Raw genomic sequence first — 26,283 nt, 5'->3', positions numbered from 1 at the left:
ATCTTTCTAAATATATATGTTTTAGTTTTATATATATTATTTTAATAGATTCCAAGGAATCTAATGATCTTCAACGAATTAATAATAAAGAGAGCTGTCCATCGACAGTCCAGCTTCCCAATTTAATACTGTCATGGAATTGCTCTCTTTGTATTATATTCGATTAGCAGCAGTTGTAACTGTTGTCACTTGTTTTAATAATTTTAACTAACTTTTTGTTTATTGTGTACCATCTTAACATTCTAATTAATGTTTCATTTGTTATATTCGATTATATGATTTTATCCGTTTCATTGTTCTGTCAGTTGATCCCATACTTAACACTCGATTCTTGATAACCACCAGGAATTTCAATATATCTCAATTACGAATAAAAAAACAAAGAGAGCTATCCGTCGACAGTCAAGCTTCTCAATTTAATACTGTCATGGAATTGCTCTCTTTGTATAATATTCGATAGGCGACTATTAGGAAGCTTTTTTTGTTATTAACACTAAATGTTTTGTACGTCCTTCCATTAAAAAAAAATAATTTCTCATCTAATTAGATTAGACTGCAGAGTCAAGAACTTAGGTTCCTCATCAGAAAATTTCCCCTTAGTAAAATTGACAAGGAACAAAAATAACTTCGCGATAATTAGGTTAGACTGCAGAGTGTGGAACTTGATTTCTTCACAAAAAAAATTATTTTCTCATTAAACTGATGAATACTAAATTTTTTTTTTATTGTATACTCACCTTTGTGGAACGCTCTGATGTTCTCACTAGAAAATTATTTTTTTATAAAATTGACGAGGAAGTTTATTTTTTTAATAATAAATATTTTGTAGGTCCTACCATAAAAATAACTTATATAATTAGAATAGAGTCCGGAACTTCGGTTCCCACTAGAAAATTAAAAAGGTGCTCCATCTCTAATTTTCTTTTGTCATACTATTAGGGGAACTTCTGGTTTGTCGGGCACCGAAATTTAACAACGAATTTTACTAAGCAGTTCCTTCGCTTCGTTATATAACGCAATTGCTTGATTTTTAAGATATCTGACTTTTAAATTGTAAATTTTTAATAAACACTAGCTAGCTTAAGAACACGGCTCTGAAGAAGAGCAGGAGACCGTGCTCCATCTCATGTGTCAGTGCCCTTCTTTAGCTTTAAGAAGATCAAAAATTAGGGGTTCTTTTTCTCAACGACCTGACTGAGCTGTCATCCTGTAATTTTCGGGACCAATCCAAATTTATAGAACTCTCAAGTTGGTTTTCCTTTACCTCATGAGGGAGGCGTTACCTTTTCGGCGTTAGTTGTATTCTGATTTCAAGCTAAGTACGTACCAATGCTAGTCCTGTGATATCACAATGGGCCATTTCTAGAGCTTAAGTGGACTTTTTGAAAACAAGACCGGCCGTCTACCTACCCAAAGCCCGACATCTGAAGATCTAATTTATATCGACAAATAGCATAATAAAACGCACGATGGTACGACTGGTGTTTTTTGTAAATATTATATATGTAACATTAAAGACCGACATCTATAAAACTAAATTGTATGAGCATAAAGCGTAGGCGAAAAAGGTAAACAGAGTATTAAATATTATCAAAATAAAGATTTAGGACCTACAACGAGAAAATTACTGAGATAACCAAAAACTCGAGTTCATAACTCGAACTAAATAAAATGCAGGGTTTATAGAGCAAATTACATATACATATACATATATACAAAAAAATTCTTTAATTCGAAGTCTTGAAGTTTTTTCTATAGAAACAATATATGTATACTTGCAATTTCATATAGTATCTGGACCGTGTTAATTACGTACTTGAATGTATTCACAATTTAGATATGTATATCGGTAACCTTAAGAATCAATCTCACCGTAAGGCCACAACTAAGAAACTTGTTGAATTCTCTAGATGATATGTATATTGTTGGAACCCTTTTCGAGTATTTTAACGCGGAAATAGTATTGGACATTTTCTTAGATGGTTTAAATCTACTGTTTTTTTGTTTCACTTACATTACGATGTCAAGTAGTAGATTTGTAATTTTTTTTCCAGGAGTCCAGGAATTACAATGTTCTGGAACCTTTAGTGTACATATTTTATTATATTTGCATAAACTATTTATGCCACTAAGTATATCCAAGCAGCTAAGTTTAAGAGTAATTAAAATCAGTAGTAGTAGATATCCATTCCAAGAATTGCAGATTGTTTTGGTAGCTTTTGTATAGATATTTTTATTATGTTTCCATAAACTATTTATGGCACTAAGTCTAATCAAACAGTTAAATCTGATGATTTGTGAAATCAGTGTTTCAATTATCTTAAACTATCAAATAAAATTGTAACATGTCATTAAATACTTTATCGAGATTGAAACATATGTATATGGGAATCAAAAATGAAATAAAATAACTTAGGAAATTAACTAGTAATTCAGATTGAGAAGTGTTTAACCCATCCGTGCATTCTGAATAATACACGCCTGGTAGCTAAACCGTTTGAGTATATTGGACTTATGTGTCAAAAATAATTATAACTGTTTATGTTTCATATAATCATAATATTTCAAATTTTCGTCTTCGTTTTCTCTTCATTGATCTTATAACTTCTTGGAATTACTAATGTAACTCCTGTTGAATTATATTTAATTACAAATAAAGCAGGATTTTCTTAACTATATGTTTGGGATTTTTGTTTCTTGAAAAAAATCTATGCAATTCTAATAACAGTTGTCGGTTGAACTGTACGAGTGACTCCGAACATACACTCAGCCGTTCTTGGAACCTGAATCTTTAGTAATCAAATATTACTCTCAGGATGCGAGATCTCTACCTATTTTCTTACACCATTTCACATTTCCAAATATACAGCGTGTTATCAAACTTCTATATGTAGTAGTTGCTTTCTAATATAGGCGTCTCACCACACTCTTTCTAACTTGATTTACACAATAACATTATTGGATTTTAATTCAATATCTATTTCACTTCCAGATATATTCAGTATTTATATTTTCTATCATTTGAACCTCAAGGTTTCATTATAAAATTGCACAAAAATCGTAATAAAAAGATTAAAAATTATAAGCAGTTCAAAATTATTAAGTTTTATTAAAAATTGAAGGACAATTTAGAATTATTTAGACTTAATAGTCTGTTTTTTTAAAGAACTCGACACTGCTTCTCCACTCTTATTTATAAATCAGCATTAAAAACACCAAAAATACACTTCAAACTTATAATTTCCAGAAAATGTTTCTCAATAGTTCATGTAACTAAAATGTTTAGTTTGTATTGTTGTAGAATCTTATAATTAAAATAATATATTTAATAAATATAAAGTTAACTTGTTTATTCTACGACTGCGCTTAAAAATTCACTTAAATCGAAGAAAATTAAATGGATTTTATATATCGAAAATAAATTTACAAGCCGCCGCGTCCACGACCACCAGTAGGTCCACCCTGCCAAGCACCACGTCCAGCACCCGGTGCTCCAGGTGGTGCGCCTCTGCCACCCACCGCAGGACCACCGCGGCCTCCTCTTCCTCTTGCTAAGAAAAAAAAAAAAGAAAAATTTGATTAATTTTTACTTTATTTTACACTAATTATGTGTTACTTGCCTTGTGCGCGCAAAATCGCTGCTTTGCCACGGCCGGCCGTCCCACCAAGCCCCTTCCCCGTTTGTTTTTTAAACATAGGAGCATTTTTCAACATGTCCGGCAATATAAGGAATCTTATTTTTGAACCACGAATATAAACGTTTTCTAAATTTGCAGTACGTCCATCACGGTATGTAACTGTGATATTTGTCATTTGACAATTCATATTGTCCTCTGCTTCGATTAGTTTTCCTCTATAAACTTCGCCGGTAATTGTTTCACAAGTGACAATGTGGCCTTCGGCTTCGTGTAGAACTTTTATTGGCACTCCAATCGACATTTTGTTATAAATTTAATATTTTTACTTGAATTTAAGATAATAAAATATAATAAATGCACAATAACGACTGTAAAATGTGTTCCGATTTTCACAAACTTCGCCAAAGACTAGAATTAAGCATTCGTGCACTTTTGACAGCCGAACGCCATGTTCGTTAAGTTGTTGTACATTTTGAATATGACTGACAGAATAAAATTGAACGAAACAGCACTGCCAGTTCGGAATAAATGTTATTTAATTTTTTAATATATATTTAATTATTCAAAATATATGTTTATAAATTATAATAATATTATTTCTTAATGCAATTACAAACAATTATATTAATATATTATTTTTACTATTTATGAAATTATATTTATATTATTTATATGAAATTATATATTATATAATATTTCATAATATTATGAAATTATTAATGAATATTTTTAATTAAACCCTATTTATTTATTTACAAATTCATTATTATTAAATGTTAAAATATTGATTTATTTATTTACTATATTTACTTATTTAGTATATTTATTTATTTAGTGTATTTATTTATTACATATATATATATATATATTCATTTCATATATATATTTATTTAAATAGTATATTTATTTATTTAGTATATATATTTATTTAATATATTTATTTATTTACTATATATATTTATTTAGTATATTTATTTATTTACTATATTTATTTAATATATATATTATTTAAATGTATATATTTATTTAATATATTTATTATTTTCTGTGTTTATTTATATTCCCATTTGTTGCTTATTTATAAATAAAATATTTGTTTAATTTATTTTTAATTTTGTTATATTTAGTTTTTTTTTAATTTTTTTTGTTTATTTAATTACTACTTTATTTATTTAATAATAGAATTATGAATTATATTTCGTAGTACTGATTACTTTTTTATGGATTAATGTCAAAATATTTATCTTATGTATATAATAAATGTATAAGCTTATACAGATTCATATGTGTCGATATAGTTTTTAATTTGTACACAAACAAATAAAAATAAGTAAAATAAAAAAATAAACAATAATAATATATACATAAATAAAAAACTAAATAATTCTGCAATTTTAGGCACATTCCGTATTACTCAAATATAGTATAATTTATTTTAATTATTTAAAAAATATTTTAATATATTATAAGTTAGAAAAATGAAAAAATAAGTAATTAAATGCAACTTATGTTTTTGCATATATTTTGACGAAAGAAATCTATAACTAATCTCTTAAAAATATCATTTTGTATCATTTAGGGCATATAAGAGTCAAATATTTCATTTATCTTTCTTATCATAAAATACTTAAAACACAAAGTAAATTTAATTAGTTTAAATGAATTGTGTTTATTTTCATCACACAAAACTACGTGATTAAATATTATATGTTTGTGATAAAAATGTATCTTTTTATTTCTTTATTTCATGTGACTAAGGTATTAAATATCTCTATATCTCAACAGTTTTCATATTTCTTAGATAACCGTATCTTATCTCGAACTAAAATCATCATATGATGACATTTTAATACATTACCGCAATTAATGTGATGCTTTCAAGATATAAAAATAATAAAAAAATATATAAGAAAATGCACTTAAATAAATATCAACACAGTAAAATAAATCATAAAGATAAGAAGATTCGAAGTAAACAAATATAAACCTAAATTTTTATATCATATAAATCGCTTTTGTCTATTTAAAGATATTAAATATATTTTTATGGTTCATCTTTTTGGTTTTTACTTTTTAAAATAATTTTTCTTCTACTTAAAACAATAATTTATTTATGTTTGAGACATAATTTATACCAAATTCTTGACTTGAATGGTATTAAAATTTATTTTATAATAAAGACAATATTATTTTCATATTTTACGCTGTCTGATTTATGTGATAGAAAATAGTTGATTCCTTTATATTTGTCACTTGAAATTAACATAGTCTACAGATTAACAATACTCTACATTCTCGAAAAATGTTCTTCTACCAATTAATTCTGTTTGCTCTATTATGTCTATGGGTTAAATGTAGAGAATGTAGAGTAACATTCTAAAAAAAATATTTCTCTATCAATAATATTTGTTTGCTCTATAATGTCTACCGATTAAATAGAATATTCTCAAAAAATATTCCTCTATCATTAATTTCTGTATGATGTATAATGTCTTCTGATGAAAAATACTTTACATTCTCAAAGAATATTTCTCTATCAATCATTTCTGTTTGATCTATAATGTCTACAACTTTAAACCTCGATATCTTGTGAAGGGTGGTACCACGGAAAAAGTTGCTCAAAACAACTGACTACTATAATCCGCTGTCAAATGAATGTATTCAGAATATTAAAATGGCAATTATTGAAGTAATCTTGTTGAAGTTCTAATAAACACGAAATAAGACTTCATAATAGAGCATTGGCGTTCATTTTAGAATATTACGGATTTTTGAATAATTATGAAACGTAAATGTAAAACTAGCTTTATAGATATTCCACTCACGAAAGATTTATATAACATCAACTGAACTCATTAAGTTCAGATCTATTTTATTTAACCTTATAAATATACTTATTACTCGTACATATTATTATTTTCGAGATTTTAAGAAATTTCAACACCACCTATCGGATTCAAATACAGCGGATGACCTCACACCCATACTCAATATAATATAATGAGCAATATTCATATATTATATATATGAATATATATATATACATATATATATATAATTTTATTTATATATACCTATTTTTAATGTATATATTACTTATTTATATGTTTATGTAAAGATAGACAGGCTCTTATACACAGAGATTTACTTCCTCGAGCGGGCTTTCAAATAATTTTGGTAACTTAAAAAAATTTTGTTTATCTTTATAAAATAATATAATATAATATAAATTTTTATCATATTATAAGCAGTCATATTGCATTAATGATGTATATTTCTAGGGTGATTTTAACCTTTCAAGCCCTTTGGGGTACAAGTCTGGACATAGATATTGTACAATAAAAACTAACTAATTGTATAAAATAAAGTTCCTAAATTTTAGCGCCACTAAAACTTTTAACTGCAAAATCACTATATACACAATATTTAAGATAAACTAATTATTTATTAATATGTTTATTCTCTTTTGCAGCGATCCAATATTAAGTAGTAGTATTAGAAGAGAATTTTCGGATAGCGGTATTGGAAGCTCTGCCGATGGCAAGTTCCGTACCATTTCTACTTCATCTTGCGCTACCAACATGTCGACTGAGTCATACTGTATCTCTCTCGGCGTAGGGCCTCTGTGGTGGTCCTGATGTCCCTACCCACCACAGAACAGATCACGATAGGGCGTCACTCTTAACTGGTATGTAAATAATTTCACTTTACAATTTTACAATTTTACACTTAAAACAAAAAAACTAAAAAACTAATTTAAAATTTTATTTTATATTAATTTTTTAATAAATTAATATTTTTATATCATAGACTACACTCGAAAAATTTCTGTGGATTCAGGTGGTGGCAGCTTATGTGAAAGCACTTCTTCATCGGAGTGCTCCGATTTGGATTCACAAGACGGCGATGGCGATGGCGATGGAGACGTACATTCATTGTATTCGGATGATGATTGTCAAGAGGTTGTTAAGCAAATCTTGCAACATAATCATCCAATACGTATAATCATCAAATTGCACGTTACTGAGAACAAATTCACCAAATGGGAATCTGTAAGTAACACAAAAATAAATAATTTTTTTTTATATAATTATTTATAATTTTCATTTTAAGGTACTCAATCCATTAAACAACATTTTGTATGTGTCAATGCCAGAGGAATTACCACCGGAAGCCTCTAAGCAGACATTCGTATCCTTGCTAGAATTTGCTGAGGATAAATTGGATGTTGATGCAGTTGTTTTGATCATAAAGAAAAATCAAACTGATCGTGCTCGTCTTATTGAAACCTTTTTCATAATGGGTTTCCAACCATTGTCCAGAAAATCACCAATGGCACCACCAGCAACAGAAAATAATTCCGAGAACTTCTTTCTCATTTATAATATTGAAGATTAAGTTGACAAATGCTGTTGAAAAAAAAAGAAAACAACAAATTTTACAGCAACAAAACCCAACTAAATTACAATATACAACCAACAGCAAACAATAATTCAAATTGTTTTTATTGAATTTTCCAACATCTTTCAACACCAACACCACCATTCAAATATTTCAAGGCATTATCATTTTTTGTCCTTAGCACTGCTTCATCGAGCACACAAGATACAAACATAAACATTTGAATTTGTTCAACTTAAATAATCTATATATTTTATTTTATGCTTAACAAGCGAAATAATCACTTTCAACAATATAAACTTTAAATATATAAAATAAACACTATTATTCAAACAATTTAGTATAGTAGTCGCTTAAAAACATTTGTCAACTTAACATATATATGAGAATTATGAAGAATTTCGTAGTTATGTTAAGAGCAAGCTAATTTGTCGTATTTTATCTGCAACAAAAAAAATTAAAAAATGTAAAAAAAATGTTAAAATCACAAAAAAAAAAACAAACAAAAAAATATTTTAAAAATCAAAAATACAAAAAAATTTTTAAAAATTAAAAAAAAGTAAAAAAAAATTAGTTTTTTAGTATAAATCTACAACACACATATATAATCAATAAAAACAACATGTATTATTATTATTTCTTTTTGCGTATGTATTAATTAAATTCTAATAATTTTATTAACTACTATTACATTAAATATTTAAATTATATTATTCTTATAATTATTACTATTATTCAGCAGCATTTCAAATCAAAAAAAATTTTTTTTTTTCGTTCATATTTAAATTTAAATTATTTCAGTCTCAAAACATAATTTTTTACAATATTTATTTATCAATATTTATTTCTCTCTCAATATTTATTTTTCAATATTTATTTCTCTCTCAATATTTATTTTTCTCTCAATATTTATTTCTCAATATTCATTTCCTATTTTCAATTACACATAAATGCTTATCAGTAAAAATGTTTTATTTATATCTATATAATCAATAAATAAAGCAACAGCAAAGAACGAATTTTTATGTTTATTACATTTAACAATTTATTTTAGAATATACAAAAACATATTACAATTATACATAACTTTTAATTAAAACATTTATATACAATAATAAAATTTATTTAAAAAATAATACAAATTTTTTAAATATATTTTTATTTATTTTATATATATTTAAATTATTGCCAAAATTATTATAGGAAGATAAAAGCACGCATATGTACGTCAATACCCAATGTGTGTTCCAACTGTAGCTTAATTCCGCATGACATCAACACCTATCAATTCTCTTGCTCACACTTATAAGAACCCCATTGTTCTCGGGTTCTGATCTATTGTAGTAGTTAGATTCTCCACTTCGACCCAAGCTAGTTAGATTAAAACTCGCCGTAGCTACCAGTTATACGTTATAGAAAACAACACACACCTTCTCTCACTTTACGATCATTTAATCATATCCTATCCCATATATTCGGATTATATTTCTTTCTATATTTTCTGCTATATAGATCTTCAATAAATACAATAACAATAATCAAAACAATTATTTATCTAATAAATAGAAATGAATTATAGAAAATCTGAATAGGAGTTACTGAAAAAGTAAATCTTTCTTCTTATTCCATCCCTTCTTATTCCATCAATTATGTTTTCTGATATATAGAACTCCAACTGACACAACAATTAATCATGTAATGTAGTAGGTAAAAATTATTTTTCTTGAAAATCTGAAAAAAAATGTACGGAATATCTGACGTATCTGTATAGCTATCTTTGCTGAATTTTTTACCCACACAATCCTATACTTTACTTTTTATTATGTTGAGGCTAGTTGAGTCAGTGCATCTGTGCACTTTTGCTCTCTATTAACTGTGAGGTTTCTTCAAAACCCCTCTTTGCGCCTTGACTAGATTATTGTTTATCACTACATCAGACTAAGCAATAATTGACCTCAGATCTGCATACCTCTCCGAGGAGCCTGTAACCATTCTGAGATTTGATAACGCGATGTTGGTAAGTCTGTCAGATTTCGCAAAAATTTTATGTAGTTTTTGATGGGATCACCATAAAAATAAGTTTACTGAAAATTTGAAAAAAAATTGACTGATTTAATTAAAACTTACTGGTTAGGGCCGAACATAAAGCTATAACATTCTTGCTATGAGTTAATATTTAGAATGTTTTTCCCAAACCGTTGAATCGGCCGACATGATATTTATACCATATAATCTCTGTATAAAACAGCAAGGTAAAGAGTACTCATTTTTAAGTAGGGATAATATTCAAGATCGCCACCATACAAAATCGTTTTTTTTTCAGTTTATATGTGTAAGGCACCAATGTATAGAGTTCTCATTTTTAAGTAAGGAATTATTTAGAACTACCAACATGCAAGATTACATTTTTGTTTCAATGTTTATATATCGAGTACGCTCTAAAAGACCTTTTAAAAGTAAAGTTAGGTTAAGTTGAATGGCGACTTTGTGCAGTAAAGTTCAATCGAGTTTAAATATTGGCCGGTAGTAAAGCCACGGATTAGCGTTGTTCATTTGTTAACCAAAGGATCCCAAATTAACAAGTCTATAAAAGTCCTAAATTAAGCAAGATGAAAACAGGGTTATGGGATAAAAGACATCAAATAAAGGACTATATTATATAACTAAAGCGATTTACGTTTGAAACTGAGTTTTGTAACCGAAAGCGTAACTAAGAGAAAAGTTTCAGGAGGAACCATATTGACTCTCTCATTCAGGAGGGACGCTGAATATACTCATTAACATCAACAAACTAGTATTATACTAACCTATTTCATTACGCTATAATATAAAATTGTGTAGATAACATTTTAAATTACACTAACGTGTCTAAATATAAATAAAATCAATATTTTATGAGCATATTTTTTATTGTGATAACTTTTTTCTATTTGTCAACATTAATAAAAAAACAGTAAACAATAAAATATCACGCAAGCTAAACTCAGGCATGCACCAGAAATTCATCTATAAAAAGGTGACCCAATCAGCAAAACTGCCAGTCGAATGAAAGATTTCGCATGCGACTCATTGGAACAAGAGTTCTACTGCTTTGAAGGTTTAAGTGAGAGACTATATGATGCATATGGGTGACACTAAGTGAATCTTATTAAACAAATAAATACACTTGAAAATGTGATTATCTCTTATCCGAATCATCTAACGAGATTTAATAAATAATAATGGAATGGATTATTTCTGTGGTTAATAGGGTATATTTCTTTAGATATTTAAATTTGCCAATACATCATTGACTATTTATAATAAGTATATGTCCTTGTGAAATCACTTCTGTTAAAAAGCCTCTCGATGTTAATAGTATGTACTTCTTATTTACTTGTTAGTCTTGAATAGTAATTCTGAAGGACTGAGGATACTTCAGTTTAAAAAAACTTTAAAGTAATGGTTCAAGTTCTTCATGATAGAGTTTAAAAACTTATTGGAGTTGAAAACTATCAATTTGCAATTGAAGCAGTAATCGCTTTACTAGAAAGTTTTAAAAAATTTGAAAAGAAGAACACCGGGTTCTTCTTATTAGTAATTGTTTTACGCAATCATAAGATCGTACTTGTATCGCAGGATTCCTTGAAGATTAATCACATACAGATTTCGATGTTAGAGGAAATGAATGGTTGTGAGTAGCGAAAAGTTATTAAAGTTAGGATAGAATCGATAGACAAATAGAGGTGGAGTTGAAGAATTATTCCTAACGCATTGCTTTTAAAGATAATATGTCATGACATTGAGATCATATAACACTAAACGATTGCTGATGTTTTATTGATGCATCTACTATGTCTAGAAAAGGTAGTCAATTTTTATGTTATTATATCTATCTGTTAAACGAACTTGGCCACCCAACAAGAAGCGGCCAAGTCTACAACCCGAAAGTATTCGTCTCCTTTTGAGTTTCACCGCTTATAAAAAGGCAAATCAAATTGGTTTCCCCAAAAATTTTGGAATGATATAGACTTTAATAACAGGATAATTTTTAATATGAAGATCGCCTATTCTATCATTAACTTTTAACTAAAGAGACCAATGGATATGAGGCTTGTGTGAGGAGTTATTCATGGAATTGGAAAAATATTGACATTTTAAAATAAAATTTAAAAAATTTTCTGTTTCCAGTTTGTGTAAATAGATTTAGTTAGGTTACGATGATCATCCTAAGAAGATTAATTCAATTTAAGCCGAGTAGCAATTGCAAAACCGCTATACTATTTTGAAATATTTAAAACCAGTTAAGCTTTTGTGATATTAATTTAAAATTTATAAATTTTTAAATTGTGTTTAGAGTTTATAAATTAGATTAAAATTTGTCAAAATTCGTGAATTCGATCAAAATTAGTAAATTTTAATAAAATTCATAATTTTTATTTAAAGTTCTCATGTATTATATAAAATTCTTTTTTTTTTTTAATTCTCATTATTATTTATTTAAAATTCTTTTATTTTGTTTTCGTAAATTTTATTTAAAATATTCTACTTATTCTAATTTAGTTTCCGGGTACTAAACTAAAATAGCTACTTTATTCCATTGCTCTTCAAACTGCGTGTATATTTTATATCGAAATTACTTAAATAAAAGGTTCTTGTCTTTGATAAGAGTCCATTCGTTGTTTTCATATCAGGTTTTGCACGCTTTATTTTCAATTCATTTTCTTTCAATTCCATTTCAGTACCAATGCTTGCTGCTTGGTCCAGAATTAAAATTGAAAGTAAATTGAACTGAACTGAAGTCGTAGGAGAGACAAAAATGAAATGTCAAAAAGTTGAAATACCGTGAGAGAACTGAAATAATTATACAGTTTAGTTAGCTTTTATCGTTCGTCGAGGTCAGTTAGGGTGTACCGCGCGTTATAGCTTTGCTTTGCGTTAAAAATATTAAAAAATGTGCAATTTTTTTTGTTATAAAAAAAAATAAATTTTTGCATATATGAAGAATATAAAGAAAACTTATTGAAAAAAAATATATATAAATATAAATCTAATATGAAAGATATTTCTTATATTTAAATGTGTGATTTTGTATTTGCTTTCTGTGAAATTTTTATAATGTGCGCCCCAAATAAACAGTTGCGAAATAAACAAAGTTTTTTAAATTAAATCAATTAAAAGTTTAATTTCATATAAAAATTATTTTTATTTAAAAATTTTTTCTTAAATATTTTAAATGAATATACATATTAATCAATTAAATATAATAAATAAACTAAATTAAATATAATAAATTCAATAAATAAAAAAATATTTAATTAATATTAAATAAATACATATTTAAAAATAATTAATCTACAAAAGGAAAATAATATAACAAATTCAAATCATAAAAAAATATTTAATTAATATTTAATAAATAAATATTAAAAAAAATTTAATCTACAAAAGGAAAGTAAAATTGTTTTAACGTCATTAATTAATTGATGAACTAAATTTTTTTGTTTTTATAAAAAATTTGTTTAATATTAAAATCAAACTCAAGCATGAACTGAATTCTGTAAATTCAATGAAAAAATTGTTATCAATTTACGCATTCAATTTGCCGTTTTATTTGCTGAACAGTCAAAAGTACAACTAAAACAACAACAAGACAACAAAAACAACAAGAAGAACAGTTACCCTGCCAGTCATAACTCACAACAAACGTAACGGTATTTTTACAATGCGCCCTCTTGTCAATATTAACGACGACACCCAACAACAATAATAGTAACGTTGAAGCGTTTAGTTTACATTGTTGTACTCGCATTTGCCTAAAGGAGATTCCTTCTAACGAAATGTTGCATTAATAAGTAAGAGAAAAAACCAATTAAATTCCCACAAAAACAAAACACAAATCGCAACAACAACAACTACAATAACAAACATAAAAACAAAAAACAATAAGATTTGAATCAAAACAAAAACAATTTGAAGTTTCCTGTTACACTCTCTCTCACCTCTCACCTTTGTCTCGACCAAAAACACATTACAGTAACAGTAAAATAACAACAACAACAACTCGTCGGAAACGGAAAAGTATTCTTCAAAAGAAGCTCAAAAAAGAAAATATTGAACACAACACAGTAAAACAGCAACAACATTACAACATTACAACATAACAACAACAAAAGGATGAAAATAGATTTGAGAAAATAAAACAAAACAAAAAAAAAATTGAAATGAGAACACAAATGAAAGAGTGCGCGCGCAAACATTCATAACCGTTATTTAGGGTAACTCAATAAAGGCAACGGCAACGGCAACAAAAAGTGGCAAGTGTATACAAACAACGTTCAACAGCGTACCAACTAACCAATTTGGCTGAGAGGAAAAGAGTAATTCCCACACAAACACTCAACAGCGGTGTGGGTACAGTACAAAATAATACACATTGCAAAGGATAAAGCATGAGCACAACTTTTTTCATTTTTCACACAAAAGTGACTTAATCATTCAAAAGAAAATACAAACGAAAAAAAAAAAAATATTGAAAGGCTTTTTAAAGTTGAGAACTCAAAGTGAACAGAAACGTGGCATATCAAATTGCTTTTTATAAATATATAAACATACAAAAATATCTAACTATCCAACTACAGAAAAATTAAAAAGTATAAAAACTATATACATACATAACTATCAAAGGCAAATTACTCTATTTATTAACTTTTAATATACATAAATAAGTATAAAACACAATATATGATTTCCACACTTATCAAGGATTGTAGTGTAATACTAACTTAATTTAGTGTTGCTAATTTGTAAATCAAAAAAATAAGTGGAATATAATCAAGCAAATTAGTGATATATAAAATAAAAAACAATGCATTTGAAATTAACTGAAAATATTTGTTTGCATACGTCATCGGCAACAACACCAACGTTGTTGCTTTTTATCAAAGTAGTTGCATTGGGCGTTGTTGCATTTATTTCGCATTCATATGTGTAAATGTGTAGTAACAGAGCGATATTGTTTGTCTATTTTTCACATATAGACAAAAACAAATATCAATAAATATACTCTACAACCAGCAAAAGTACAACACATAACTGAACTACACAATACAGCGTAACAACAACACACAACTTAAAAACAACAACATCAACAACAAGAAGTAATAATTGAACACGCGCTTCAAACACAAACGTCACATACATATATATAGACGTCTAAAGTGAAAGCAGCGTGTGTACGCATTCAAACATCCCACCTCAAGGACATTTTACACTCGTCTTCTGTGCTTTGCTGTGCTGCCTGCCTGCCTGCCTGACTGCTGCCTGCCTGCGAACACAACAACAATAAGTATAAATGAATGTCTTCTAGTTGAATAGCATTCCGTACGTATGAGTGCTACATTTTCCATTTGTTGGGCTGACATCAAATTTGGGTAAAACAAGCAGTAGCTAAGGAGGAAGGAAGGAGAAGAAAAAGCAACAAAAGCAAGCAGTGCTGTTTGTTGCTCAACAAATTTGTCTGCCTGTGTTTGTGCATTTTTCGACTTATCAAATTGCCTGCTTACAGACAAGAGAAACCAACAAAGCAAAAAAAAAAGAAAATAAATTACCATTAATAGCACAAACAAAAAATAAAAACAAAAACACAAAATGGCTAGACGCAAAGGAAGTGGAAGAGGAAGTAAGTTTTATTTGATATTTAACTTTTATTAATAAACTATAGCACAAGAAATTTTCGTAACTAAATTAATTTTAGTAAAATATGTGCATATGTATGCGTATATATAGATATAAAGTAACAAAGGACTTTATATTTTTGGTAATGGAAGAAAACTTGTAGAATTAAATGGACTAGTGATTTTTTTACAGAAGTCATTTTTTTTTAATTTTTAAATTATATTAAATAATAAAGAGGTTTTTCGAACAGTAGTGAACAACAACAACAAAAATTTTATATTATTTTCATTAATTAAATTTTTGGCTGACCATATAGCTGTGTTGAAGATTACCAAATACCCATCATCAGTGGTCTTGGAAATAATTCTTGTATTTAATTATTCATAAATAATTTTGTGAGTCTGCAAGTACCAGAAATTGAACGCGTGTCCTGCCAAATTTGAAGCTCAGAGTCAGCGCACCTTAACCAACTAAATTAATTAATTATATTTTTTTATTATTAATTGTTAAATTTCAATACTATTCTGTTTGTAGAGGCATTATTTGTTGCATGATTTATATATTCTTTCTTATGTATAGATCCTAATTTAGGAACATGATACTGAGACAATCATGCTAATGTTACTCCACGACTTGCACGGGCAAATTTATTATAATAAATTCTTAAAAAGAAAAATTCAGCCCCATTTTAAGAAGATTAAAAGGAGTATTTTGTATTAGTTGTTTGATTCTAGATTAGTCTCTTTTATGTACCGGGTCTTTTTTTACGATTTTTTTACCTAATGGTCTGCATTAATAATCTAAGCTAATTGTTGTACTAGATTGAAAGTAGGGCTTCGAACATGAACTAAATCAGAATGACAAACCGAAACCGATCCGAAAAAATAAAAGCATTTTTTTTATTTTAGTTACTTATTATTTTTCATTTTACAGTTAGATAAGTGTTTATTCAGGCATATTTCTCTTCAGTTGCTTAAACTTTAATGAATGAAACTGAAAAACTTGAAAATAATTGTAAATAGCTTTCTCAATTGAATAAATTCATTAATCATGTTTCTAAAGAATAAATAAAAGAAAAACTTAATTCTTCATTCTATTATAAAGAGTATCAATTCTATATATGCGAAATCAGTTGTTATACACCACTCTGATAAAGAAGTTATAAAAACTTTGAAACGTCAACATTACTTTTGTATAGAAATAAACTATATAAAATGAACTATAAAATGGCCTACGTACCTTTATATAAGCTTATATACTATAAACTTTGTATAACTTTAAAAATGTTAGTATCAAACAAATAAGCATTTTTTCCGTGGATGCCCGGGTTTAGTCTCCAGAAGAAATAGGTTCTTAGGGAAATACTTTATATAAACTATTCATTGGTAAGAACGAAAGATTTGTCAAATTATCTAAACTTGATGGGATATATTTAGTTTTTGTCTTTTTATATCTTGCGAGACCTGCTACAGACCTGCTACTGCAATCAACCTTCTTGACCGATTTCTGTACATAAATTTGCTTTGTAAATGAAAATATGGCTTAAGACCACACGAGCAAACCAATATATATTTTTTTATTGAACATCAACGAAAAATATCACATTCGAAGTCATGGATAATCTAACAACAAAAATATTTTTATCACAAAATTCTTATATAGATACCTTCTTGACTCGGTTTTAAATGGAAAATCTGGATTCAGACCATCTTAATATGCTATTTTCATTTAGGGTCTAAAATCTGGGTTCAGATCAAATATATCTTTATTCCAAAAAATTTACTATGATATTTTCTTGACCGATTTCTAGACACAAACTCGCTTTTGAATCGAAAATTTGGGTTCAGACTAAATATATATTTATTTCGAAAAACTTACTCTGATGTATTTTCTTGACCGATTTCTAGACACAAACTCGGTTTTAAATGGAAAATCTGGATTCAGACCGTCTTAATATGTTATTTTCATTTGGGGTCATGCTGGACGCTCCAGATGTTAGTGACAAAGTCGCATTTTGTTGCAATCAATATTTTTTTAATATTAAATATTGGCATTAAAAACGATTTTTCTAATAACAAATTTTTTCATGTTTAAACATGATCTTAACTTTAGATCTTAATTCCATAGAGCTCACGGCATTAAAACAGAGCTAATTAAAACGTCATTATTTTTTAATTGTGTTACTCAGGAATGTAGTAAAAATTCTTTAAAAATTTATTATAATAAATACAAATTTGAGTATGAGAAGAGTGCACATAATATACATATTAATATGAGTATATTAAAAAAGAAATACACATAACAAAGTACATTTAATTCCGTATTATAATTCAGAAAAAACAAAATACAAATTTTATTAATTCCAACCAAATCTGTCATAATTTACATACCAAAGTACATATGTGTACAAATGTGAACAAATGAACTATGAAAAATAAAAATAAAAATAAAAAAAATCATATGCAAACAATAACACTTCTAATCTAATCGCTTTTACTTCGTTCCCATCTGCGCCAATTGCCCCCCAACCGCAGCCAAACAACAACAAATCATACCAGAGAATATTGAGCCGCTTGAAATTGAATTTTTTGTGCGTCAATTGAAATGACTTTATGACACTTTTTGCTACGCCTCATCATATTGTTTATTTTCCAACTATGTATTGTATTTCGTATATATTTAGTCATAAATTCACATGTGTGTGTGTGTGCGCTAGAGTCAGTTTATATGTTTAGTGTTGAATATGAGAACTCTTCAACACACACAAACACATACAAAATGTATGAAAAAAAAAATTATTCTATAAATGTTTATACATTGTTATTACATTTTCAAAATTCAACGACTGAAAATTGTTTAATTGTTTATTTCGTTTTGTTTTTGTTTTTATTTTAATATTATTCACATATTATTAGTATTAATTTTTTCTTTGATATTTTTAGAATTTTGTTTATTTAAGTTGAAATTTTCTTCGCTTTTTTTTCCTAAGTTAATTTGTTGAAACGTCAAAAGCAAACAGTTAAGCGATAATGAAACAATTTGTTTGCAGCAGGAATTCACAAAAATTTCCATTATTAATAAACAAAAGCAAAAAGCTAATAATTAAAATTAAAATTTAAAAATATTTTACTTAAACATTTTACTAAACAGAATTTAAAAATATTGCAAAATTTAAGGCGAATGAATTGTAGAAATTTTATTATGTACTGTCAACACCGACACGCATTCAATGTTACGTATACGACACGAACGAGGATTTAAAATCTTAAAATAGCTATCAGTAATAAAGCATGTAACAATGCGAACACACAAACAAACTCGTACACAGCGAGAAATATAGGTCAGCTTCGTCGGTATTTGCGCAAAACCTGCTATGTTCACTTTGACCTAAAAAATTTTAAAATAAAAGAATTTTTATTCTTAATTGAAATGATTCAAAAAGCTTCAAACAAAACAAAAGCAAAAAAGTTTGCAAAATTAAAAAAAAAATTAATAAAAATTGCACAGATTTAGTTTGGTTAGGTAGGTAGGTTTGTGTTAATTTTTGCAACCATTTACTGCTGTAAATTCTTCTATAATAGGATTACTTTACATTTTATACATAAAGCACAGAAAAAGTTTTAAAATTTATATTTTAATACATTTATTTAGATTAGCATTAGGCAAAAAAAAAAACACTTGAACAATCACTTATAAATACTTGAAGTTCACTGCAACACCTAAGCTTCATCACTCCTGCAAACAGAAGATCTCGTTTGACGGCTTAAGAGAACCTTACCGTCTGATTTAACTAATTAAATTAAATATTAATCATTATACTATAATATTATAGATAAGCAAACCGCAATTGAATAATTAATAATAATAAAAAAAAAAGAACTTATAAACACACAAAGGGCTGTGAAAATTTCCTTACAACCATAACCAGTTACGGACAGGATATTCTGAGAAAGTAAACTATGAAGAACAAAATGTTTTGACTGCGTTCTTGGTCGATTTGGCTGATTAGACTATTATGTGTTAAGATGTCAACAAATTGTTTTCATAAACATGCTTTCTGTTATCTGTTAACAAAGATGGACACTTACACTGACAGCATTTTTCCATAAACTGGGTCATTGCAGTGTGTTTCAGGTAAAAGTAACATAATGGAGACACACTACGTACCAAAATGGATCCTATGTATCAAGACTCCTAAAGTAATTACCGAAATCTTCTTGTACAGTCACACTGAATGCTAAGCTTCTCTAAACAAGATAGTTAGTCTTTAGGTCACATGGGTAACTGATCACGGTGACAATTGGAAGGCAGACAAAGTAACTAAGACAAGAACTCTGCGCACTAATATTGACTGCACAGATATTGGTATCCCACCTACAACAGCCACACTGACAATCAAACAAAAATATTTGTGTATTGCTAAACAAAATTGAGCAAATAAACTTTTCTATTAGATCTCAAGATCGATCTGGTCCAAATGGGGTAGAACTCATTCGAACTTGAAAGGTTCTATCAAATAAGCAGCCGTAAATAACAGAGTATTGAGAACGGAATTTGTAGACTAATCATCCTTCAAACCGTAAGCTTTCTCAATATTAAATCCTACTGACACGGTAAGCTACTTGTTGAAGAAGCCGGCACAAATCTTGTTTTAAAGATAATGCAGTACGTGTGCTGTGGATGTTTGGCATCTAAACCCAAACTGGGTGGAAGAATTCTATTTTTCGCGGAAAAGGAGCCAGGTTGCTGGATATGGGCTGATAGCTGAGTTAGCTTTTGAGTTTGCCAAAATTGGCAATTAAGTAGGCTATGGCCTTTTCCAGGATTGTGGAAAGCAAGCAGTGTTGTACGCATGGTTGAAGAGCATGGTGCACTTTTGAAAGAAAAGAAGTCAGGAACGTCGTATAGCATAGAAAGACATACAATAAGTGCTTGTTGATTTTTTAGGCGTTTTAAACCACGTACGTGTAACAGAAGTCAGAATGTGTGAGGACCCAATGGGTTTCTTCGACATTAAGACATTTGGCAAGTACTTAAAAATTTTACATGTCATTTATGCAATAATAACACAATAATCAAACTAGGTTTTCAGTATTCCAACTAATAGATACAAAAATTAGTATTCTAAATATTCGAACAGTTGAAATTGTTTGATGCAAATTCGAATTTTCACATTCTCTATATAGTTGAGAACAGTGAGCTTAGCTCAACCCAGAATGACTTAACTGGTAATACATTTTCGTATTTCCCGAATAGTTCGAATAACAAATAATAGGAATAATATGAACATAACTCAACCCAGAATGATTTTAGCTTGTAATACATTTCTCTCTTTGGTATTAAAATTTGACAATATTGGTTTCGTATACATTTTTATTAATTTATTTTTATACATATGTATACTTTTATATACCATATAGATATATAGATATATCATCTACACGTGCAGTAAGAAATATTTTATTACCTTTTTTTTCACTTAACAAAAATAAGTAACAGTTTTCGTGTTTTTTCCACACACAACTGATCAAAATACAATACTTCGGGGCAGGCACCCACCAACACCTAAAATTCCCATACTAAATATTGAAAAAAAAAAAAAATTTCACAAAGTTAAATGCAAAAAAGAAGAAGTAATTCAAATAAAAATGTAATTTTTCATTTGAAAAAGCCATAAAAATAAAACTTCGCCAGCAACAAAGACATAAATAGCGTTCTGGGTGGAGTGGTGGTCTCTTACAGAACTTATAGAAGCAACCAACGTATACTTCAAGGAAATTCAAATAGAATTGTCCCAGTACCAAGCAAGAGACGCGCAAACTTATTTATGTACGAAAATATTCTTTGAGCAAAACGTGGCGAACGTTAAGAATTCTTACAAAACGAATAAGGAAAATTTAATAAAATTTTGTGGAAGAAAGTGCAAAATAAATAAAACGACAACAACGACAGCAACAACAACAATAACAACAACAACAATAATAATAATGAAAACAAAAGCAAAACCAAAACCAAAAGCAATACTTACAACCCATCAAACAAAATGAAATAAAATGAAAATATAGATACGCACATACTTACAAACTCATCTGTATGAATGCAGTAATGTGTTCAGGCAACTGCACTCGAATAGCTTTAAATTTATCCTACAATCAACGTTGTTGTGTACACTTGTTTCCCGCCGTAAATAACAAAGTATCTGTGCAACTATAAAATATACATTTGTATCTACGTACTACGTACTACGAGCAACATGTACTGGTACATAATGATAACATGTACATATATCTGCATATATATGAATACGAACATATAAATATGCGCAGTATATGCGCATACACAGTCATCGAAATACAAAAGCACTTACAAATGCCTTTACATACTTACAAAAATGTATGCTGTCATATTAAAGCAAAACAAAAAGTACGAAAGCAAAAAAAAATGAAAACAAATGAATAAAAAAAAGTTAAAATGAAAACTGTTGGCAGCGCCAATCGTATAATGCTTCTAAATGTTGGGGATTCCCTTACGTAATATCCAAGCTGTGCACACGACGTATAAGCGCTGCTACAGCGGCAGCAACAGTAAAGGCAACAAATATAAAAATAAAATAAAAATAAATAAATACAAAATAAAAGCAACCTAACCTGTGACAGCAACAACAAAAAGCAAATAAAACGAATAGCTTAGCTACTACAACAACAAAGAACAGCATAAAAATAAACTTGTACAGCTTTAGCGTCAGAAAAGTATAACCCCACCACCTTGCCTCGCTAACGTTGCTTTAACACCACCCACCACTTTGCCGTTTTCATATGCGCTATACTTTGTTGTTCGGCAGATTATGCTGCATACACACGCATAGTACCGTTTTCATTAGTAGGAAATTTCATTTCACTCAACAGAATTCATAACGAACTGTTAAGGAATTTTCTAATTACTTGATTCTTTTGTGGTGGGTATTTGCGTTGGGATGCACAAGAATATTGTTTGACGTGTAAGTTTATGAATAAGAAAGCCATACATAACATATACTTGCATGCACTCCTCAAACACTTATATACATACATATATAATTAAATGATTATAGATTTAAAATTGTTTATATGCTCAAAAATATTAATTGCATGTGGTAATTTATTTTAGCAAAAGCTTTTTAAATTTTTACTTATTTAGAATGAATTTATAATTATAAAACAAAAATCAATTAATGTATTTGAAATAAATAGAAAATTACCTCTAAGAAAAAAAATCTGTTTTTAATATACAGAATAAAAAACAATTTCTTTTTCTTAGAATTTTAATTTGTTTTTCTATAAACAAATTTGTATAAATAACTAAATAAATTTTGTAGAATTTTTGAACTATGAAAAAAATATTTAGTTGAAAAAAATAAATTTAAAAAAAAACTAATATAAATAATTAATTTAGATCTGAATTTAGATTATAAATAAATTAATTTGCCAGTTAATTTCAATAATTTTTGTTGTTTTTTGATTGTAAAATTGCAGAAAAATGTTTATAATGTTTTTGCATTTAGGTTGTCTTCTATGACATTTAAATAGAAATCACAACCCCATACCGGGCTTCAGCCTGTTGCAGCATGCCTCTTCAGGCACCTTTGCTGCGTGCGCGACTTCTCCAGTCTTGTACATTAAGTGTGCTTAGTGTTTCCTCAACTGAATCGATTTACCGAAGACATGGTAGAAGATGTAGAGGTACGCCCTCTTCCTCTAGCTGCCGTTTCAAATAACTTTTTCGCTGAAGCATTTTCATCCGTTCTCATGATATGACCAAACCAGCCGCTAGATATTAATCCGCTAAACTGTATCAATGTTGTGATAAAACTCTTATAGCTCGTTGTTTTAGGACTAGGACATAATACGCTCCTTTCTCTCATAAGAAAATGGAAAACCAGAATAAAAAGGATTTCTGGAATAATATACCAGGATTAAAACAATCCAAATCACTTATTGGTACCTATAACAATAAGAGATTCCAGGATTGTATGAATCTATCAAAAGAAAAACTTAGAATCATCACTAAAACACCACCTTACAAGACTGTGTATTCTTACGGATGCAAACTGCAGATTCTGTGAAGAGAATGACGAGTCAGGCACGCATACGGAACAGGCTCCTGAGAATATACATTCTTACAGAAGAGGCAATAGAACTCTGTGAAGCAGGTTCTATACTACTTTTTATTGACGCAACAGGGCTTAGAGACCTGCTCTAAGCCCAGAAGGGGTCACAATAGACCCAACGGTTGAAGTGCCACATTCCCTAACAATAATAATAATAGAGAACCAAAGATATTAAATATGGACTAAGTCCATACTAAGTACTCTCAGTTCAAAAGGGTATTGATTACTGAAATACTGTAGTCACAAAAAATCCAAAATGTATACATAACTAATATACTATATAATTTTGGTCGCGTAGTCTTAGTCGTGTAATTCCAATAAATTTAGTACTTCATTTTTAAAACTTTTTAAACATATCATGCATAGAATAATTGTCAAATTGGAAAAAAATGAAAAATCTGTGTAAAAAAAAATTAGAAAAAGTTGAATTTTCAACTTCATCCATCAAACCACTATTTTCAAATTAATATTCTAATGACCTGAAATAAGTCGCATAAACCAACACAAACCACTTCCATTATCACACCTTACCCTGCCTGCCAGTCTTTTAGTTTTCGTTATAAAAGTCGTAAATGACTGAAAATTATACAAAAACAAAGTAAAATCAGCCAGCAGTCAGTCAGTCAACCCGTCACCCACGTACATACAGAAATATTTACGTACAAAGTACGAGTAGTTGAACGACGCACACAAATGGAAGTTGTGTAGGTAGGTAGGTTCGCTCTGCTGTGAGTTCCACTTAGCTTGCCTAACTCGTAGATACAATTTGAACTTATTAAAAAGTAAAGCCACAAAACGAAAGAACCTTGCGATGGATGTAACTGCGAGTATGAAAACAAAAGAAAAACTTTATTTGCTATTTTATGTGAATGACTTTGTATCCACTCCTTGCCAAAGCTGTTTGCATCTATGCTCCTACCTAACATCGACTAACATCGAGCTTTGCTAAACAAGAATTTTGCATGCATTTTATCGAATGTCTTCTAGCTTTTTGGTGCTGTTTTTGTTGTTTTTTAACTAACAGATGCTGTAAGTATCTGCAATTTATAAACGTTGGCGGTTGAATATACATACATACATACATACATACTTTTCTCTTAATTTACTTTAATTTTTTTGAATTTTGTAATAATTTGTCTAAAATCCGAAATGCAAAGCTGAAATCTTGAATATTTTTGTCTTTATTCCAATCTTGATATAGCTATAGTATAATTAAAAGGGGTCAAATAAAATATATTTTTATATTATATATATATGTTATATATAAAAAAGTGTAAAAAATAATTTCTGTAAAAATTGTTGAATCTTTGCAGTCTTTTCGTAATTAATTTTTTTTTCAACGTAGAACTAAAACGCTTTAATATTTACTCACATTAATTGCTTTTATAAATACCCCAAAGCTATTATGAGTTTTATTTTACTGTTTTTCCCCACATTTTTTTTTATTGTGCTCTTTGCTATCTTGAATTTATTTCGTAGGGTTGAATTTAAATTAGGTCGTATACTTTTATTTTAATGACTTTTGCGCTATAGTTAAGTATCCCTGTTATTTCTCATTATAGTGATGCTTTAAATATATTCGGAAATAGTATTTTACTGATTTGGAACTAAGCAATAACGATATCGACAAGATATATGTGACTATATATAAATTACTTACATCCACATTTTAATCAAATTTTTAAAAAAGTCACTAACATCATAATTATTTAAAATATATATAAAGGTATATAAACCTTTTACATATATGTAGTGAAAGGTTAGCCTATTCGTAGTTTTGATGTCATAACACTATTTTTATAACATATGTCAAACAAAACTGTCATTGAAGACATCAAGTGTTTCGTTTAAAATTTTAAATCTTTAGAAAATTATAAATTAATTAATTAATGTATATATATATATGTATGGGCTTATCCTTTTAGTAATCCTGATTTGACAGCGCTATTTATTTCAGTAACTTATCAACAATACGCGTATTCGGCTTCTCCCAAGTGCAACAAAAAACAACAAGTCTCCTGCTAAAGTCTCTTGCTGACATATTGGCGTAACTGTTGCAATTTGTCAAACCATTGTATTTTCACAATTAACAAGTCTTACGTATATTTTACTCTCTTAGATGAGTAGATATTTCATAACTAGAAAGTTATGAAAGAAAGTATTGTTTTTTTTGCGTACAAACTGGAGACTTTAGTAAGAGACTTGGTGGTTTTTGTCGAATGCACTTATTATGAATCGTTTAACAACCGCTGAATGTTTTAAAATTGTGACTACGTACAACAAATATAGTGACGATTCTTCGCATGAAATTCTTCGCATGGTGAGGTTAATTTTTCGATTGATGGTTGTGTAAAAAAATTTTATAGATAACATCGGAGAAGGCATCTTCAATATTAAAATTAGATTTTCCAGTATGGAGGTATCGTGTAATATTTTAATAAC

At 28.4% G+C, this 26,283-nt stretch overlaps 3 protein-coding genes across 3 annotated transcripts in view; 2 read left to right on the top strand and 1 right to left on the bottom strand.

The window, feature by feature from the left end:
* LOC119686481 (ornithine decarboxylase antizyme) overlaps nt 1-8,130 on the top strand; it is a 32,941-nt gene extending 24,811 nt beyond the window's left edge. The window contains 4 exon segments of the mRNA XM_038101068.1: nt 7,111-7,273; nt 7,275-7,326; nt 7,449-7,690; nt 7,752-8,130. Coding sequence (XP_037956996.1) covers nt 7,111-7,273; nt 7,275-7,326; nt 7,449-7,690; nt 7,752-8,036 — 742 coding nt within the window. The 3' untranslated portion in view covers nt 8,037-8,130.
* On the bottom strand, nt 3,336-4,153 carry LOC119686482 (small nuclear ribonucleoprotein Sm D3). Its single transcript, XM_038101069.1, has 2 exons — nt 3,621-4,153; nt 3,336-3,551 (listed from the first exon to the last, which is right to left on the bottom strand). Exons 1-2 carry the CDS (start codon nt 3,937-3,939, stop codon nt 3,424-3,426), a joined length of 447 nt encoding a protein of 148 aa, XP_037956997.1. The 5' UTR covers nt 3,940-4,153; the 3' UTR covers nt 3,336-3,423.
* A 6,587-nt stretch (nt 8,131-14,717) lies between the features above and the next one.
* Nucleotides 14,718-26,283, top strand: part of LOC119681014 — a 68,556-nt gene continuing 56,990 nt past the window's right edge. The window contains exon 1 of the mRNA XM_038094069.1: nt 14,718-15,699. Within this exon, the coding sequence (XP_037949997.1) occupies nt 15,669-15,699 (31 nt within the window). The 5' untranslated portion in view covers nt 14,718-15,668. The remainder of the gene's footprint in view (nt 15,700-26,283) is intronic.

The sequence above is a fragment of the Teleopsis dalmanni genome, chromosome 2 (genome assembly GCF_002237135.1).
Source record: "Teleopsis dalmanni isolate 2A chromosome 2, ASM223713v2, whole genome shotgun sequence".
Taxonomy (NCBI): domain Eukaryota; kingdom Metazoa; phylum Arthropoda; class Insecta; order Diptera; family Diopsidae; genus Teleopsis; species Teleopsis dalmanni.
This window is presented reverse-complemented; position numbering and strand designations above follow the sequence as displayed.